General features: G+C 42.5%; 1 protein-coding gene across 1 annotated transcript in view; it reads left to right on the top strand.

Annotated features, from left to right (window-relative positions):
* Positions 1–17,978, top strand: part of LOC311273822 (uncharacterized protein) — an 88,342-nt gene extending 70,364 nt beyond the window's left edge. The window contains exons 8-26 of the mRNA XM_084381077.1: positions 19–128; positions 451–665; positions 1,375–1,483; positions 2,052–2,258; positions 6,975–7,149; positions 7,995–8,444; positions 8,577–8,741; positions 8,827–9,042; positions 11,484–11,580; positions 11,795–12,195; positions 12,300–12,403; positions 12,970–13,124; positions 13,404–13,572; positions 13,741–13,864; positions 13,951–14,060; positions 16,100–16,314; positions 17,002–17,110; positions 17,352–17,558; positions 17,642–17,978. Coding sequence (XP_084237203.1) covers positions 19–128; positions 451–665; positions 1,375–1,483; positions 2,052–2,258; positions 6,975–7,149; positions 7,995–8,444; positions 8,577–8,741; positions 8,827–9,042; positions 11,484–11,580; positions 11,795–12,195; positions 12,300–12,403; positions 12,970–13,124; positions 13,404–13,572; positions 13,741–13,864; positions 13,951–14,060; positions 16,100–16,314; positions 17,002–17,110; positions 17,352–17,558; positions 17,642–17,684 — 3,381 coding nt within the window. The 3' untranslated portion in view covers positions 17,685–17,978. The remainder of the gene's footprint in view (positions 1–18; positions 129–450; positions 666–1,374; positions 1,484–2,051; positions 2,259–6,974; positions 7,150–7,994; positions 8,445–8,576; positions 8,742–8,826; positions 9,043–11,483; positions 11,581–11,794; positions 12,196–12,299; positions 12,404–12,969; positions 13,125–13,403; positions 13,573–13,740; positions 13,865–13,950; positions 14,061–16,099; positions 16,315–17,001; positions 17,111–17,351; positions 17,559–17,641) is intronic.

Genomic DNA, 17,978 nt, shown 5'->3' on the forward strand with positions numbered 1-17,978 from the left:
TTCCTTTTTACTCTCCAGGCTCTGTCCAAAGAAATACCTGTAGAAAATGAAAACAGAAAATATTCCTATTTGGACCTCGTGAGGACCCCCAGAATGAGGAGACTGACTCTACTCACTGGCATTGTGTGGTATATACATTTCTTTTTTTTTTGGTTTTTCACAGCTGAGATTTTCACGTTTTGACAAATTGAATAATGTATAATCAGTCCACTGTCCATATTACAATGAAGTCAGACAGTATGATTATTTCACCTCAAGGTGTCCTGAAATTGAAACATTGCCACACTATTATCATGTGATATTAACCCACGTAGCTGCCTTGCACAATGATTTAGAACAGAGGTTTAACTTTTGACCGTTGAAGTAATCTGTTACAAATACCTGCCAGCCAATCAGAAACTCATATTTTTAGGGGCAGATGTGTAACTTCTCCTCTCTTTTTGTTCACAGGTTTGCAGCGGCCTGTACATATTATGGAATCAGCTTGAATATTGACGGCTTTGGTGTGAACATTTATCTCACACAGTTCATCTACGGCGCAATTGAAGTGCCAGCAAATGTCTTAGTCTTTGTCAGCTTTGACAAAATTGGCCGAAGGTTAACTCAGGCAGGAACACTCGTCCTGACTGGACTGTGTATACTCTGCAACATGTTTATCCCTCAAGGTAAATGAGCATTAGTCAAGTGTGTCTCTAGCCACATTTCAACTGCAGGAACTTCCCCCAAAGACCTGGAACCACTCCGGTGTCCAGTGTCGTAATTAAAATCCAGGTTCATTAATTTATCCCCCTAAAAGTTCCTACACAGGGGGTATTATTTAGCAAAAGTACAGGAACTTTCAGGGATTGCAGCGCTCAACATTTCTGATTGGCCGTGTACTCGCAGGATTTTAATTTTATCGTCATCACTAAAAAATCTGCAGCCGCAAACCAGTTTATTTTTTGTTCATTGTGTTCATTTTGCTTTTACACATAAAAAGTAAGTAAGGTGACTAATTTGCCAAAACTTTGCGGGTCTTTAGACCATGGTGGATGCGCAGATAACAACAGGATAAAAGAAACTTTCAGTTCCTTGAAAAGTAGTTCCAGGTACTTTGGGTGGAAATGTTGCTTTGGAACAGTAAGTGTATATTGAGACCACTTTAGCTACTACAACAACAATAGATCACAGCAACAAAAGACAAAGCTAAACTCAGAATTCAAATGCTATACATTTGAATTTTCTAATTTCCTCAGTAAAAAGTAAATAAGATAAAAAGGAGGTTTATAGGTAAATAGGAGGTTGCCATAGTTGTGCAAAGTCAAATTCTAGACGTAGCAGCTTTAGATATATTAAAAGTTCAGGTTAAATTGTCTTACGATTTTTTCTTTTCAGATAAGGGGCCATTTCAGATGGCTGTGGGAGCTTTGGGCAAAATGTTTGCAGAGGCAGCTTATACAGGTGTATTTCTGCACACAACAGAGCTTTACCCCACAGTAATGAGGTCAGTAAACCATCTAATATAGAGTTTAGATTGTGCACATTTACAAACAACATCTATACAGGGGACTTTTCCCAGAAGCAAGTTTACTGACACATCTTGATAAGTGAACACTGATCAGGGGCCTCATTTATAAAATGCGTCCAAGACTGTGGTGAACTTTGTATGAGCTTTATGAACATCGTCCAGCAGTGTCACACACCAAAGCTGCAGTTTTGGCTTTGTCTCGTACTATTTAGTCCCCAAAATGATACGTGCTGCCTGGCTTCAGTCTCTTCTAACATTACAGGGATCTTGTCTGGGACCATGGCTATTCCTAACTTAACTGTCATTTGTGCTGGCATTAGATATGCGGATATCGCAATGCACGGCAGACAATAAAGTTAATTTGAGATTTATAGATCACAGGTGCGTAAGGTACAAGTTGGATTCCTAGAACCTGCTTAAGCAAGGTTAAGAACATGTTTTATAAATGAGGCTCCGGGTCTTTAGAAATGAGGAAGTTGCAGCCATGTTCTGGAGCTGATTGCCTCTAAATGTTACAAATGTGTTGTGTTTTTTGGTTACACAGGCAAAATGGAATGGGTTTCTGCTACATCTTGGCCCAAATCGGCACGGCTGTGTCTCCCATTATTAGCCTCCTTGAAGATGTGTGGGGCCATTTACCAAGTACTGTTTTCAGCCTGTTGGCTTTTGCTGCTGGGCTGTCAACTTTGCTTCTCGGTGAGACACGAAACATCCATCTGCCAGAGACTATTGAGGATGTGGAAAAGACAAGGTACTGGGCTTTGTTTTTGATTGCTTCCAAACATTTAAATGAGCGATATGTTACAACCAAAAAAATTGTTTTTTGTGTTTCAGAAGAAGCTCAATCTCCACACCTGAGGAGAAATCTCAACTCTGAATTTTGTCAAATTGCAATCAAAAGGCTCATAAGTTATATGCAGGGCATATAAGTGGTGATAATGTGTTTCAACAATGAAAAAATAAACAAGAGTTACATATCTGTATAACACTTTCAACTAGAAGATGGATTTCCTGTCGAAAATTCAGTGTGAATGCTGAAATGCCTGTTGCTGGAAATGCAGAAATTGCCTTGCACTGCCATACCAATAGCCATGATATGAACCACTGATCTTGCAGTCCTGTGTACATGAGCTTTATGCTCATATACCAATTGTCCACAGAGCAGGACAGCTATGTGTACTGTATGTCAGTATGTGTGTATAAAGCTGAATAAACATCATGATAGGACAAGAAAGAGTCAGTGACAGGAAGTGGAGAGAGAGAGACACACACAGAGAGAGAGAGAGAGTTTGTGGATGACATGCAGTAAAGAGTTATAGGATGGATTCAAACCCCGGGCCACTGTGACGAGGACACAGCCTCTGTACATGGGAGACATGCCCTAGCAAATGAGCTACCAGGGCACTTCTAAAAAAATTAGATATTTGAGTGGTTTCATAGCAGAAAGCATGCAGGTCTTGAAACGTGCCAAAAAATGCAAAATATTAAGGAAGGTCGCCCACTTCACAATCCAGTAGTGTGAACCAACTTAATACTTGCAGGTGACTTATTGTACATTTCTTGTAGCTTGGAAACAATTCCTCTTTCTTATCTTGTTTTACAAGTAAGACTTGGTGTGTGATAATTAGAAGGGAAAAACATAACAAGCAACTGTAGTGTCCTCGCTTCAGCTTGAAATGTTTAAATTTCAACTACCGAAGCTTCCAAAAATAATGAATAAGTATTATTAAAGGATGATTCAGTGATCTAATGTTCAGACAGCAGTAAACACAGCCATCATCTGGAAGTCAGAGAAATGCATCCTATTGTTGACAGGTGTGGGTTTGATGTGCACAGGATCCACCTTTATTGCATAAAGTAGACACTCAAGGTATGTTGATGTGCTTAACTGGTACTCTGTGTAATTGAATGTTTTATTAGCTGTGTTGATGTTGCCTGTCCTGCACTATGAGCACACCAAGACAAGTTCTTACACGTATAACAATGTTTATTGCAATGCCAACAGCAGTCCATCAAATATTTTGCACAATAAAACACAAGATGTCAGTTTTTGAACCCTAATCATTTCTTCCTAAGTGGTAACTAAATTTTAACTAGATAGGTTTTTTTGCACTGCGGTATAGTGGGCTCATTAGCAAATGATTTATGAGTTAGGTCACAGTGAACAAATGCTCAAATGTACTGCTTGTCAGACTACACTGAAGGGTCCCTCAGGGTGTGCGTTGTCTGTCAAATTGTCTGAAAAACAACAAACATTTATCCAGGGTTGTTGAATCCTACCACACGTCATTGTTTCCATAACTGCAGGCTTTGAACAAAAACAAGTCAGGGGGATGTTGCTGCTACAGACGGACACACACAGTAACAGCCGTGAGAGATGGATTGTTTATGTTAAAACTAACAAACTCTCTCACACTGCCCCCAGATTCAAAATACTACACAGTCATTGATTTGTGTTCAGCCTTCTTTTCAATCCTGTTGCATCCAGATAGCCAGTATCTGTTTGCATTCACATTCAAAGGCCGGGAGCTGACCTAAACCCGCTTGCCACAGGGTTATGTTGAATGTCCGACTGTATACGCTGTAGCGGTGAGACGCAATCTACAGGATTTGCACTTCTCTGGCGGAAGTACTCTATGCTGATAAATTGTTGACTGCATCTCCATCTAAAGAGGCCTCCCACATTGACTCTGTTTTGCTGCTGAAAAGGCTGGCTGAGTGCGGCCACAAGGCTTCTTTACAGGAATTGCAGTATTGTCAGCCTGAGGTCACCTATCTTGGTCATGTGTTGAGAGACGGTCAGCGACTGTTGTCTCCTGAGAGAGTGAAACTTCTGATCAACATGTTATTACCACGAACAAAAAAAACAACTCCCCTCTTTCCTTGGCATGACTAACTACTGTCGTCATTGGGTTTGTGATTACGCTGCAATGGACTCTGTGTTACGAGCAGCCACAGTGCTAAACACTACAGTGGAATGAAAACATGAACACTGCTTTCCAGGAACTGAACGCCGCTCTTCAGACGGCTCCGGCTTTGGGCCTCCCCGACCACTGTAGTGGAAATTCTCCTTTGTTAGGTAGAGAGTTGCTAATTCTCTTTAATACAAGCAGCATGGAGAGAAGACCCGAAGTGTTCTCTCCAGTCTTGTTCTCTCCAAATGTTTCTGACTTAAATACAAACAGAGTAGAGGTCACATACTTTACAACAGTTGGTTGTTACTCCTTCCCAAAACAAAGACCCCCTGAAGTGTGGTTGATCATGTCTTTCCCAGGACAGTGGCGCTTTGATGTTTAATTAGAATGTAAATGTCATCCTATCTATCTTCCTGTAACACCTCAGACAGAGAGAACTGCCCCTCAAATCTCCCCTCCTCCTCTCACATCCTGATATGGTCTTTACAGTACATTGATTACTGAATTGAAAACTATTAATTTTGTCACACTACACACAGAAATTTCACCTTCATGTCTGTGAGAGGGACGACTTTGCCTCCGGCATTTTGGTTCCTTTATGGCAGTCCACCAAATATTTCTCACAACAAAACACAAGATGTCAGTTTTTGAACCCTAAGACAATCATTTCTTTCTCAGTGGTAACAAAATTTTAACTTGACAGGTTTTTTTTTTGTACTGTGGTATACTGGGCTCATTAGCAAATGATTTATTTTTTACAACATGTCACAGTGATCAAAGAGCAGATGCAATCTCCCTTGTTAACCAGATGACCCAAATACATCCTCTGTGTTAACCTGCAACCCATCCACTAGTAGCAAAGACGGTGCAGGGGCAGAGACGTTATTTAGCTGGATATATATTTTAAATTTAGAGTGTAAACTAATTATCAGTAGCCTAACTGTGCTGTGTATTGATAAATCCATGGTGCTGAAGTAGCAGACAGATTTGTAATTGCCCCCTTTTCTCTCAGTCCTGACCTTCTGTCAGTTTTGTCTTAACTCTAATATGATCTGAACTATATGGTGCAAATGCTCAATCCTTTAGTATAGTATAGCATATATACTCTATGGAGTAGTGTCATCTTCACTATCAGAGTGACAAGTGGTGTAGTCACAGAAGAGTAAGTACAGACACACTGTTGCCTGTAGCATTCCTATAATATTTCTACATTGATTCGTAGCATCCCCACTGCTGAAAATACATCCCCAGAGCAAAACATCCCTGTAACAAAACATGACTACAGATCGGTGGTTAGAGTTAGTATTAAGCTGGCTTACAGTTTGGATCATACCCCTGTTATAAATTAACAAATAACCTACTGCCTATCAGACTACACATATTCAGTATATAACAGCACAGAAGTGGCTCCTTTTCATCTGAAGTGAGAAAATACTGAACATGAGACAGTGACTGACGGTCTTTACATCACCTCAGGCTTCAATTCAATGTGGGACACAAAACTCTGGTTTCTATATGGACATGGGCAAGGAGTATTTCTGAACGAGCTGGTTAAGGTTGTTTCTTATGTTACCACCCCCTCCTCTTAATCTTGGCTTGAAGCCACAGGAGGTACTTGTGTCGAGAGTGGTGAATGGTGAATGGTCTCGTCCGCTATCCAGCCGAGGCCAGTTCATCTCCAACGATCCTTTATTATTCAGGCTTCATTTACACCAAATCCGGCGGTGCTGCGAAAACGCATCTTTCCTTATTGATTTTAATGAGGGCAGTCTGGTTTGGCTGCGGCGGTGCGGGTCGCAGGGGGCTCCCCGAAAAATGAAAAAAAAAAAAAAAAAAAAAAGTTGAATCCCACTCAACTTTTGGGGAAACGCAGCCTGACGTCACCTTGAGGTGGATAATTACATACATGATGTAATTTATGTAAGGATCCTACAGAACAGACATTTATGTGTCGCCTTTAGTTTCACTTTCACTTCGGGTTGGTCTCATGCCCCACTTTAACACACAGTAGTGATCTGCCTCCCATCCCGGTTGTTTACTGTAATTTTTAATATGCTGATGAAGGATAGTGATCACTGGTACATTACAAATGGGTTGTCCCATTCGGTGGGTGGAGCTGTGGAGGAAAACTAGGGTGCGAACATTGAATATGCAGTCTGCTGCAGCTGTACCCTACTCTGCAGACAGAGCAACCCTGGGAGAAAAATGCACAAAATAATCTTCAAACCTTGATTAATCAATCATATCAGTGCTAATAACTTACTGAGGGACCGAGCTGTGAACCTGAAGGAGATAACTTCTGTCGAGTTATTTTTGCCTGTGGAAACTCTGGTGAGTTGAATCAATGGTCCTCTGTTGTATTGCTTGATACTGTGAGAAGAACCAGATCATTCATGCTGCTGAAGTTCAGATACACTTCACAAAAAAAAAACAGTCGGAGTAATGAGAAGGCTGTCTGATGTTTCCTGTGCACTTTGGTGCATTTTGTAGTGAATGCTGATGCTAAGATAATTGCTAGTTCTGGTCAGGGGCCAATGCATTGTTCAATTCAGAGCGGAGGTGAACGTGGGCGGGGCCAAACAGTTAGCTCCGCCCACGTTCTCCACGCTCGCCCGTCTTCTTGTACCTCCGCTTCTGAACGTGACTCGACTCGTTCTCATGCGCCACCTGGTGGCGGAGTCCATCCAGCACATTCACAAACACCAATGCTGCATCAAGTACCTAACTGTGAACACAGCGGCCTAAAAACATACTATACCACAACATTTGAAATATAAACATTGCCTCGATATAAAGGAAAAGGGATGCAATTTCACACTGACCTGCTAGGTGAATTTAATTAACTACACAAAGAGAATTTACTGTATATATAATTTATGTAAATCAATCTTGGTGTTGTTATTTGTTATGTTATGTCCGAATGTTTGGACAGATGCTTTGGCAACATTGTTGTTAAACTTTCATACCAATAAAGCCCCTTTGAATTTGAATTTGAGAAAGCTGAAACTTAAGTCAGATGTATAAAGTGCCATTGTTTTATCAACTCTGTACTGATGTGCAACACCAGCGTTTGGGTTGTAATTGCAGGGGTCTCTAAAATAATTAGTATTAAGGGTCTAGATAAATACCTTACTCGAAATTATTAGTTAAGCAGCTGAAATTATGACATTATAAACTCAAAATGAAAAAAACAAAAGACAAAAAGTAGAAATTATAAAATAAATACTATAATTATGAGATAAAAGAAACAATTATGAGATAAAAGTCATCGTTTCAAAACAAGAAGTGACATTTTTGACATAAAAAGTCCATATTATGAGAAAAAAAACTTAAAATATGAAAAATAAAAATGAAGAAATGAAAGTTACAATTATTAGATAAGAGTCGAAATCATCAGATAAAATGTCAATATTTTACTCATTATTTGACATATTTTAATCACATAATTTTTACTTTTAATGTCATGATTGGCATGACAATTAGAAGTCCAGAGTTTTGTGGAGGGGATGAGAGACATTGTCCATGATAGCCAGCAGCTTTGTCAGCATCCTGTCCTCCGCCACCTCCTCCAGGGTGACAAGCTTAGAGCCAACAACAGACCCTGCCTTCTGTATGAGTTTGTTCAGTCTGTTAGTATCCTTCGTTTTGATGCACACACCCCAGGACACCACAGCGAAGAAGATGGTGCTCGCAACAACAGAGTGATAAAACATCTGGAGCGTCCGGTTGCAGATATTAAAGGACCTGAGCCTCCTCAGGAAGTAAAGCCAGCTCAGGCCCTTTTTGTAGACTGCCTCCGTGTTTCGACATCAGTCCCACCAATGCAGACTGGAGAGGGCGGGGGCTTGTTCCTCCTGAAGTCCAACACCATCTCTTTCGTCTTCACCACGTTCAGTTGCAGGTGGTTCTCCCCACACCACTTAACAAAATTGCCGACCAGGTCCCCGTACTCACCCTCCCTCTACATGCCCCACAATGGCCGTGTGATCAGAGAATTTCTGCAGATGACACGACTCAGTGCGGTACTTACAGTCTGCAGTGTAGGTGGTGAAGAGGAAGAGAGACAGCACAGTTCCCTGGGGGGCGCCGATGTTGCCGATCAGACAGTCAGACACACAGTTCTGTAATCTCACAAACTGTGGTTTGCCCGTCAGATAGTCATTGACCCATGTGACGAGGGGAGCATCCACCTGCATGTTCTCCAGTTTGGCCTTCAGCAGCCTGGGCTGGATGGTGTTGAAGGCACTGGAGAAGTCGAAGAACATGACGCGGAGAGTGGTGTTGGGTCTATCCAGGGAGGAGTAGGCTTCCTGCAGCAGGTATATGATTGCATCATCTACCCCAACATGGGGCTGATATGCAAACTGTAGGGGGTCCTGTGACTATGGGTCTAAGGTGTGCTAGAACCAGCCTCTCCATGACTTTCATAATATGAGAGGTCAGTGCGATCGGCCTGTAATCATCCAGTGCCACAGGACGTCCTTTATTGGGCACTGGGACAAGGCAGGATGTTTTCCACAGTACTGGCACTCTCTGAAGGTTGAGGCTCAGGTTGAAGAGGTGCTGGAGAACTCCGCAGAGCTGGCTGGCACAGGCCTTCAGCATGCGAGGGCTGATGCGGTCCGGTCCGGCAGCTTTCCTCTCTTTGAGCCTCTCCAGCTCTCTCTTCACCTGGCTGGCTGTGATGTTAAAGGATAACTACCGTTTTTTACAACCTGGACCTTATTTCTAGCAAAATATATGGTCATTTACTCACCCAGATAACTTTGGTGTCATTTGGAGTCGTTCGGATGAAATTAGATCCGGTGTAGCGCCGATATATCCATATAATGCAAGTGACGGGGCAGCGACACACAGCCTCTATATAACGCATTATCTGCCACGAAACTAGTTCATTTCACTAATATTTTGTCATGATACGCTATCGCCATTCCCCTCTGAGTCTGGGCTTGTCCATTATCAACATCCGGGGTCAAACTAGCAGTAGCAGCTACAGGTAAACAAGCCGGGCTGTCGCGGGTGCTCGCGCAGCTCAGAGACGACATCCTCCAGGTCAGAGGTAGTAGGTCAACCTACAGACCCCGGATGTTGATAACAGACAAGCCCGGACTCAGAGGGGAATAGCGCTAGCGTATCGTAACAAAATATTGGTGAAATGAAATAGTTTCGTGGCAGATAATGCTCATAAAGGCTGCGCTTCGGTGCCCCGTCACTCGCATGGATATATTGGCGCTACACTGGATCTAATTTCGTCCGAACAACTTCAAATGACACCAAAGTTATCTGGGTGAGTAAATGACCATATATTTTGCTAGAAATAAGGTCCAGGTTGTAAAAAACAGTGGTTATCCTTTAAATCCGGTCTTGGGGGTGGGGGGTGTGGCAGGGTCTGTGGTGGGTGGCAGCAGGGGGGTGAGGGGTGGTGCAGCATGGTGTTTGCTGCAGGAGTTGGTAGGCGGCAGTGGGGGGTGTGCAAGTGTCCTGGGGGAGGGGGGTGTGAGAGAGTCTGTGGTGGGTGACAACAGGGGGGTGGGGGGAGGGGGGGAGGGAGATGGTGATATAGCTGGTGTCTGCTGCAGGGGTTGGTGTGGGGCTGTGTCCTGGAGTGGTTGCTCAGAGGAGCAGCAGGGGGGGCTGCTGGGGGTGGGGGAGCTGGAGTCAAACCTATTGAAAAACAGGTTGAACTCATTTGCTCGTTGTTCATTTCCCTCAGCTGCTCCTCCACCTTTACTCTGGAAGCCGGTAATCTCTCTCATCCCACTCCATACGTCCCTGGTGTTGTTGTTCTCCAGTTTGTATTCCAGTTTTCTCCTGTAGTTGTCCTTACTCTCCCTGATGCTATGTTTGAGCTCTCTTTGAACACGCTTGAGCTCTGCTCGGTCCCCTGACCTAAAGGCCCTCTTTTTCTCATTAAGTAGGGCCTTTAGGTCGCTGGTAAACCAGGGTTTGTTGTTGGGGTAGCAGCGGACCTCTTTAGAGCAGAACCCAGTGTATTCAGAGATGCAGTCAGTAAGGCCATCAATGTCCTCGCCATGTGGTTTGTACAGGACATCCCAGTCAGTGGCTTCCAGGGCCCCCTGCAGTGATTCCATGGCTTCAGGAGACCATTTCCTCACAGTCCTCACTGTCACTGGTTGCTGCTGAACCACAGGCTTGTAGGATGCTTCTGCGTTCCCAGATGGCGGAATATAAACAGTGATGGTGATTACACGAGTGAACTCCCGTGGCAAATAATATGGACGTAGTCTGATGACAATGAGCTCGATGTCTGGGTTGCAGACGCGCTCTTTCACAGAAATGTGCCTGGGGTGACACCTGCTGTTGTTAAGGAGCATGGCGAGCCCTCCTCCTTTTTTCTTGCCACTCGCAGTGGTGTCTTTGTCGGCTCGGACCGTGTGGAAGCCGGGGATGGTGGCATTGGAGTCCGGTATCTGCTCGTGTAGCTACAAAATACTGGACTCTCTGTACTCCCTATGCTTCCGGGCGAGCGCTTCCAGTTCGTCCATCTTATTTGCTAGGGACCTCACATTTCCCGTAATAACTGCAGGGATGCAGGGTTTAAACTTCCTACTTTTCCTTCTCCATTTAACACCCGCTCTGCAGCCTCGCCGTCTCCTTCTTAGCTCCTCCGGTATTGTGGGTCTCTCCCCCGCTAAGACGGTTGCGGGCCTCAGAGCAGTCAGCTGGTCGCGGTTGTAAACAATGCCGGGTGTATTGCAGGCATGGCTTCCAGTCATAAGGAGAGACCCAAGTACAAGTAAAGTCAAAAGGAGATGTCCAAACCGATGAAAAAGCATCTTGATGTGTGGATAATGTAAAAATCCACAGCGCAGTGTAAAGTTACGAAAGAAAAACAAGCTAAAAACAAGCTAAAAACACAATAAAAACTCGAAGTCCCGGGAGCTGCTACAATAGGCTGCCACTAGCACGGCTCCATCTTGGATGGTAATTTTATTTCATTGCATTAGAAGTATATCCTTAGTTTTTGGTTGTACATTGTAAGATACACTAAATGGAGAAAGATGTTAATGAGAACTTACAATTCTGTACTATTTGTGTAGGTTGGTTTTTTGAAGGACCAGATTTACAGACGAACTTGGTGGTGGCGAGCCCAGACCAGCGAGACTGTGGACGGTCGTGGATGTGGTGTGGCCTTCTGTAGGACCTGCCCACAGAGGACATTGGATTTGCTTGATTCATTCACTCTGATCCCTGATAAGAACACATAGACACTATTAAATTAGTAGCTGTAACCAACACTGAACACACTTCAGGACACCAAGAACTGAACTGAAACTTTCATTACTCCTAAGTCGGAGAGTCTCACTCAGAGAGACGTATTCTTTTATTTTTGTTTATCATTTCTGCGCAGTTGCATCATTTATTTTCAAGATGAAGTTTGACGATATCCTGACAGAGGTGAATGGCTTTGGGAGGTTCCAATTAAGGACCATCCTGTTGATGTTAGCTGCTCGTATGACTTTGCCTTGTCACTATCTGCTGAATAATTTCATAGCAGCTGTTCCCTCTCACCACTGCGACATCACCTCTCTGGATTATGGAGGTGTTTTAAGCAATTTATCACATGAAGAGAGGCTTATTGTCAGTATTCCAGTTCAGGAGGATGGGACTCTAAGCTCCTGTCAGATGTTTGCAGAGCCTCAGTATCATCTGCTGATAGACTCCTCCAACATCGCTGACCTACCCACAGTGCCATGTCAGAATGGATGGAAGTACGATAACACCACCTCTAAGTCTACTCTGGCCACAGAGGTGAGTTTAATTTATTTCCATTTGCAATAAATTTAGCTATGTCAATCCCAAGTTAACCACTTTATTCTTTACTTTTCTGTGTGTTGTCTGTGTTTACGTCATAGTGGGATCTGGTTTGTGGTAAGAGAGGACTGAACAAAGCATCGGCAACTATCTTCTTCCTTGGGGTCATGCTTGGAGCAACAGTATTTGGTTATCTGAGTGACAGGTATTCATGCCTTTAATTGCTGCTAATTTATTCTGATTGTATTTACAAGGAAAAGAAGAGAGAAACTTCTACACGGAAATACATGTTTGTTATAGTATAACTGTTAATATTGTTTTAGTTAAGTCTCTGTGCTTTCCTTAAAAACTCATCTTACTATTACGATACGTTGGTGTGCTTGTGGATAGAAGAGCTTAATTTGTCCAGTGTGCTCACCAAAGAAAGAAGCTAATCTAGTTAAAGATAAGACAAGTTAAAACTCAACTATTGACTGACAGATAGGTTGATGTACAGCAAAGTATAACTGTGTTGATCTCCACAGAACCTGAACATATTTCCAACCCCAACCATAAAGTGAACCCTAACCCATGCTTTTAATATCTCATGAACAGACTACGTATTATTTTACACAGTGTAGACACTGTATAAGCAGGAATATATTTTTGAATATTATTATAAAGTGTCATTGCACCTGCTTTGGAACAGGATGTTTTATTAAACTATATGTTTTTACACTTCTAATAGAGATTTGACCTATTCCATAGATTAATCTATAATTTGTCTTACAGGTTCGGCAGGAAAAAAGCACTTCTGGTGTCCTATGTGACAACCACCGTCTTTGGATTTGCAAGTGCTTTCTCACCTAATTTCGTCATGTTTGCTGCCATGAGGTTCTTTACAGGATTGGGACTTTCTGGAATAGGTTTAATCACTGTTGCCCTTCGTAAGTTTTATGTCTTGGTTTGTGCCTTGAAAATCAGATCAGAAAACAAGGAAAAAGACAAAGTCACATTGCAAACAAATATGTAGCGATTTACAATAAATCTCCATTAGATGTGGGATTTTTTTAATAACCTCAGAGTCACTACAGTCAGTACAAGCTATAAGCATAATAAATAAAGTAAAAGTATTAATAAAGTGTTTATCTAAGTGTGTATGTTCCATAAGTATTGTCAGGTATGTTTGAATCAATTTTATTTATTATAATTGTTTTTTTTTATAGGTATTGAATGGGTGGACATTAAGCATCGAAATGCAGTGGGCAATTTAGTGGGCATGGACTGGAGTATTTGTGCTGCTTTACTCCCTGTTGTGGCCTATTATGTGGATGACTGGAGGTACCTGGTGGCCACAGTAACCTCTCCACTGTGTCTGGGCATTATTTGTTGGTGGTAAGCAAAAATAGATTTCCTGCCTTTCAGTTATTACAGCGTGAAGCTGCCCTGGCATCATTCAGACATATTTACGGTGTTTAAAGAAGCTTCTTCTCATTAATAGTATGACTTCTAGTTTTAAGGGAGCAGAGGTCTGACTCATGAATTTACATGAAAAATCACCAGGTGGCTCCCTGAGTCAGCCAGATGGCTGACAAGTAACGGAAAGGCGGAGAGTGCTCATTTTTACCTGACCAAGTGTGCAAAAGTCAACGGCAGAGAGAAGTTCATGGCTGACCTAAAGCCTGAGGTACAAAACTTTACATAGTCTGATCATTTCTACTAGGTACTGATATCAACTTCTGCTTTGACCAAGGTTTCCTTTTTACTCTCCAGGCTCTGTCCAAAGAAATACCAGTAGAAAATGAAAACAGAAAATATTCCTATTTGGACCTCGTGAGGACCCCCAGAATGAGGAGACTGGCTCTACTCACTGGCATTGTGTGGTATATACATTTCTTTTCTTTTTGTTTTTTAACAGCTGAGATTTTCACGTTTTGACAAATTAACTGATGTATAAACAGTCCACTGTCCATATTAATAATAATGATAATAACAATAATGCATTTTATTTAAAGGCGCCTTTCAAAGCACTCAAGGACAGCACACATAGCAACAACAGTACATCAAAAAAGAAAATCAGGAAACATTTTAGTGCAATTATAAAAGATAAATAAATAACTACAAAGATGGGATAACAATTATAGAGAATAGGCAAGGGTGTGATTGTATTATTAGTCTGATACAGAGTAAGCCACTCGGAATAAGTGTGTTTTCAGGCGGGATTTAAAGGTGGAGACAGCGTCAGAAGTGCGAATGTCTCGTGGGAGAGAGTTCCAAAGGCTGGGGGCAGATCGGCTGAAAGCTCTTGACCCCATGGTGGTTAGGTTGGCAGATGGGGCAAAGAGCTGGATGGTAGAAGAGGATTGGAGAGTGCGGGGAGGTGTGTGGATATGGATAAGTTCAGCGAGATATGATGGTGCCAGGTTGTGAAGGATCTTGAAAGTGAGGAGTAGAATCTTAATTTGATAGGGAGCCAATGGAGTTGCTGCAGGGTCGGAGTGATGTGTTCAGTAGAGGGAGTTCTGGTGATGATACGAGCAGCTGCATTCTGGACCAGTTGGAGTTTATAGAGTGATTTTCGAGGAAGACCATGGAGGAGAGAATTACAGTAGTCCGGACGGGATGTAATCAGGGTGTTTACGAGAATAGCAGTGCAGGTTGGTGTAAGTGAGGGACGGAGATGGTTGATGTTGCGTAGATGGAAGTATGCAGACTGGGCAACATTATTGATGTGGGCTTCAAAGGTTAAGGTGCCGTCCAGGATGACACCCAGGCTCTTTACCTGAGGTGATGGTGGGACAGTGGAATTGTCAATGGACATGGAGAAGGGGTTGTGTTTTACTAGGGTGGATCTGGTACCAATGAAGAGGACCTCGGTTTTGTCGCTGTTCAGTTTAAGGAAGTTGAGTGAGAACCATGATTTAATTTCCAGTAGGTAGTTGGATAGAGCTGTGGGTGGTAGAGTGGAGGTAGGCTTGGTGGAAATATAGAGCTGGGTATCATCAGCATAGCAGTGGAATTGAATATGAAATTTCCTGAGAATGTGTCCAAGGGGCAGAAGATAAATAGTGAACAGGAGGGGGCCAAGGACAGAGCCCTGGGGAACACCGCTGGAGACTGGGGAGGAGCCGGATCTTAGGTTCTTGAGTTGAACAAACTGGGTGCAACCAGTGAGATAGGATGTCAGCCAAGCCAGAGGGATGTCAGTGATTCCAATGTAGGCCAGTCTGTCCAGGAGGATGTCATGAGAGACGGTGTCAAAGGCTGCTCTGAGGTCGAGGAGCGCCAGGACGGGGAGTAAACCAGAGTCAGATGCCATGAAGAGGTCATTTGTGATTTTCACCAGGGCTGTTTCAGTGCTGTGAAGAGGACGAAAGCCGGACTGAAATTGTTCAAAGAGGTTGTAGTGAGACAGATGCGTATTTAGGTGAGCTGCAGCAGTTCTTTTAAGTATTTTGGAGAGAAATGGCAGGTTTGAGATGGGACGAAAGTTGTTCAAATCATTCGGGTCTGCACCAGGTTTCTTGATAGTTGGAGTGATTGCAGCAGTCTTTAGTAGATGATGGAACAACACCAGAAGACAGTGAGGAATGAATGATATCAGTTATGAGAGAGGACAAGACAGCAGGCAGCTTTTTACGAGGTAGGAAGGTAGGGGGTCTAGCTGGCAGGTGGATGATTTGGATTTATATTACAATGAAGTCAGACAGTATGATTATTTCACCTCAAGGTGTCCTGAAATTGAAACATTGCCACACTATTATCATGTAATATTAACCCACGTAGCTGTCTTGCACAATGATTTAGAACAGAGGTTTAACTTTTGACCGTTGAAGTAATCTGTTACAAATACCTGCCAGCCAATCAGAAACTCGTATTTTTAGGGGCAGATGTGTAACTTCTCCTCTCTTTTTGTTCACAGGTTTGCAGTGGCCTGTACGTATTACGGAATCAGCTTGAATATTGGCGGCTTTGGTGTGAACATTTATCTCACACAGTTCATCTACGGCGCAATTGAAGTGCCAGCAAAAGTCTTAGTCTTTTTCAGCTTTGACAAAATTGGCCGAAGGTTAACTCAGGCAGGAACACTCGTCCTGACTGGACTGTGTATACTCTGCAACATGTTTATCCCTCAAGGTAAATGAGCATTAGTCAAGTGTGTCTCTATCCACATTTCAACTGCAAGAACTTCCCCCAAAGACCTGGAACCACTCCGGTGTCCAGTGTCGTAATTAAAATCCAGGTTCATTACTTTATCCCCCTAAAAGTTCCTACACAGGGGGTATTATTTAGCAAAAGTACAGGAACTTTCAGGGATTGCAGCGCTCAACATTTCTGATTGGCCATGTACTCGCAGCATTTTAATTCTATCGTCATCACTAGATAACATGCAGCCGCAAACCAGTTTATTTTTTATTCATTGTGTTCATTTTGCTTTTACACATTAAAAAGTAAGTAAGGTGACTAATTTGCGGGTCTTTAGACCATGGTGGATGCGCAGATAACAACAGGATAAAAGAACCTTTCAGTTCCTTGAAAAGTAGTTCCAGGTACTTTGGGTGGAAATGTTGCTTTTGAAACAGTAAGTGTATATTGAGACCACTTTAGCTACTACAACAACAATAGATCACAGCAACAAAAGACAAAGCTAAACTCAGAATACTAATGCTATACATTTTAATTTTCTAATTTCCTCAGTAAAAAGTAAATAAGATAAAAACTGCCACAGGGAGTTGCCATAGTTGTGCAAAAATTCTACATGTAGCAGCTTTAGATATATTATAAGTTCAGGTTAAAATGTCTTTTACAATTTTCTCTTTTCAGATAAGGGGCCATTTCAGATGGCTGTGGGAGCTTTGGGCAAAATGTTCGCAGAGGTGGCTTATACAGGTGCATTTCTGTACACAACAGAGCTTTACCCCACAGTAATGAGGTCAGTAAACCATCTAATATGCGGATATCGCAATGCACGTGCTGACAATAAAGTTCTTTTGAGATTTATAGATCACAGGTGCGTAAGGTACAAGTTGGATTCCTAGAACCTGCTTAAACAAGGTTAAGAACATGTTTTATAAATGAGGCTCCGGGTCTTTAGAAATGAGGAAGTTGCAGCCATGTTCTGGAGCTGATTGCCCCTAAATGTTACAAATTTGTTGTGTTTTTTGGTTACACAGGCAAAATGGAATGGGTTTCTGCTACTTCTTGGCCCAAAACGGCGTGGCTGTGTCTCCCATTATTAGCCTCCTTGAAGAAGTGTGGGGCCATTTACCAAGTACTATTTTCACCCTGTTGGCTTTTGCTGCTGGGCTGTCAACTTTGTTTCTCGGTGAGACACGAAACATCCATCTGCCAGAGACTATTGACGATGTGGAACAGGCAAGGTACTAGGCTTTGTTTTTGATTGCATCCAAACATTTAAATGAGCGATATGTTACAACCAAAAAAATTGTTTTTTGTGTTTCAGAAGAAGCTCAATCTCCACACCTGAGGAGAAATCTCAACTCTGAATTTTGTCAAATTGCAATCACAAGGCTCATAAGTTATGTGCAGGGCATATAAGTGGTGATAATGTGTTTCGACAATGAAAAAATAAACAAGAGTTACATATCTGTATAACACTTTCAACTAGAAGATGGATTTCCTGTTGAAAATACAGTGTGAATGCTGAAATGCCTGTTGCTGGAAATGCAGAAACTGCCTTGCACTGCCATACCAATAGCCATGATATGAACCACTGATCTTGCAGTCCTGTGTACATGAGCTTTATGCTCATATACTAATTGTCCACTGAGCAGGACAGC

This window comes from Pagrus pagrus (genome assembly GCF_965226575.1).
Source record: "Pagrus pagrus genome assembly, chromosome: 2".
Lineage (NCBI taxonomy): Eukaryota > Metazoa > Chordata > Actinopteri > Spariformes > Sparidae > Pagrus > Pagrus pagrus.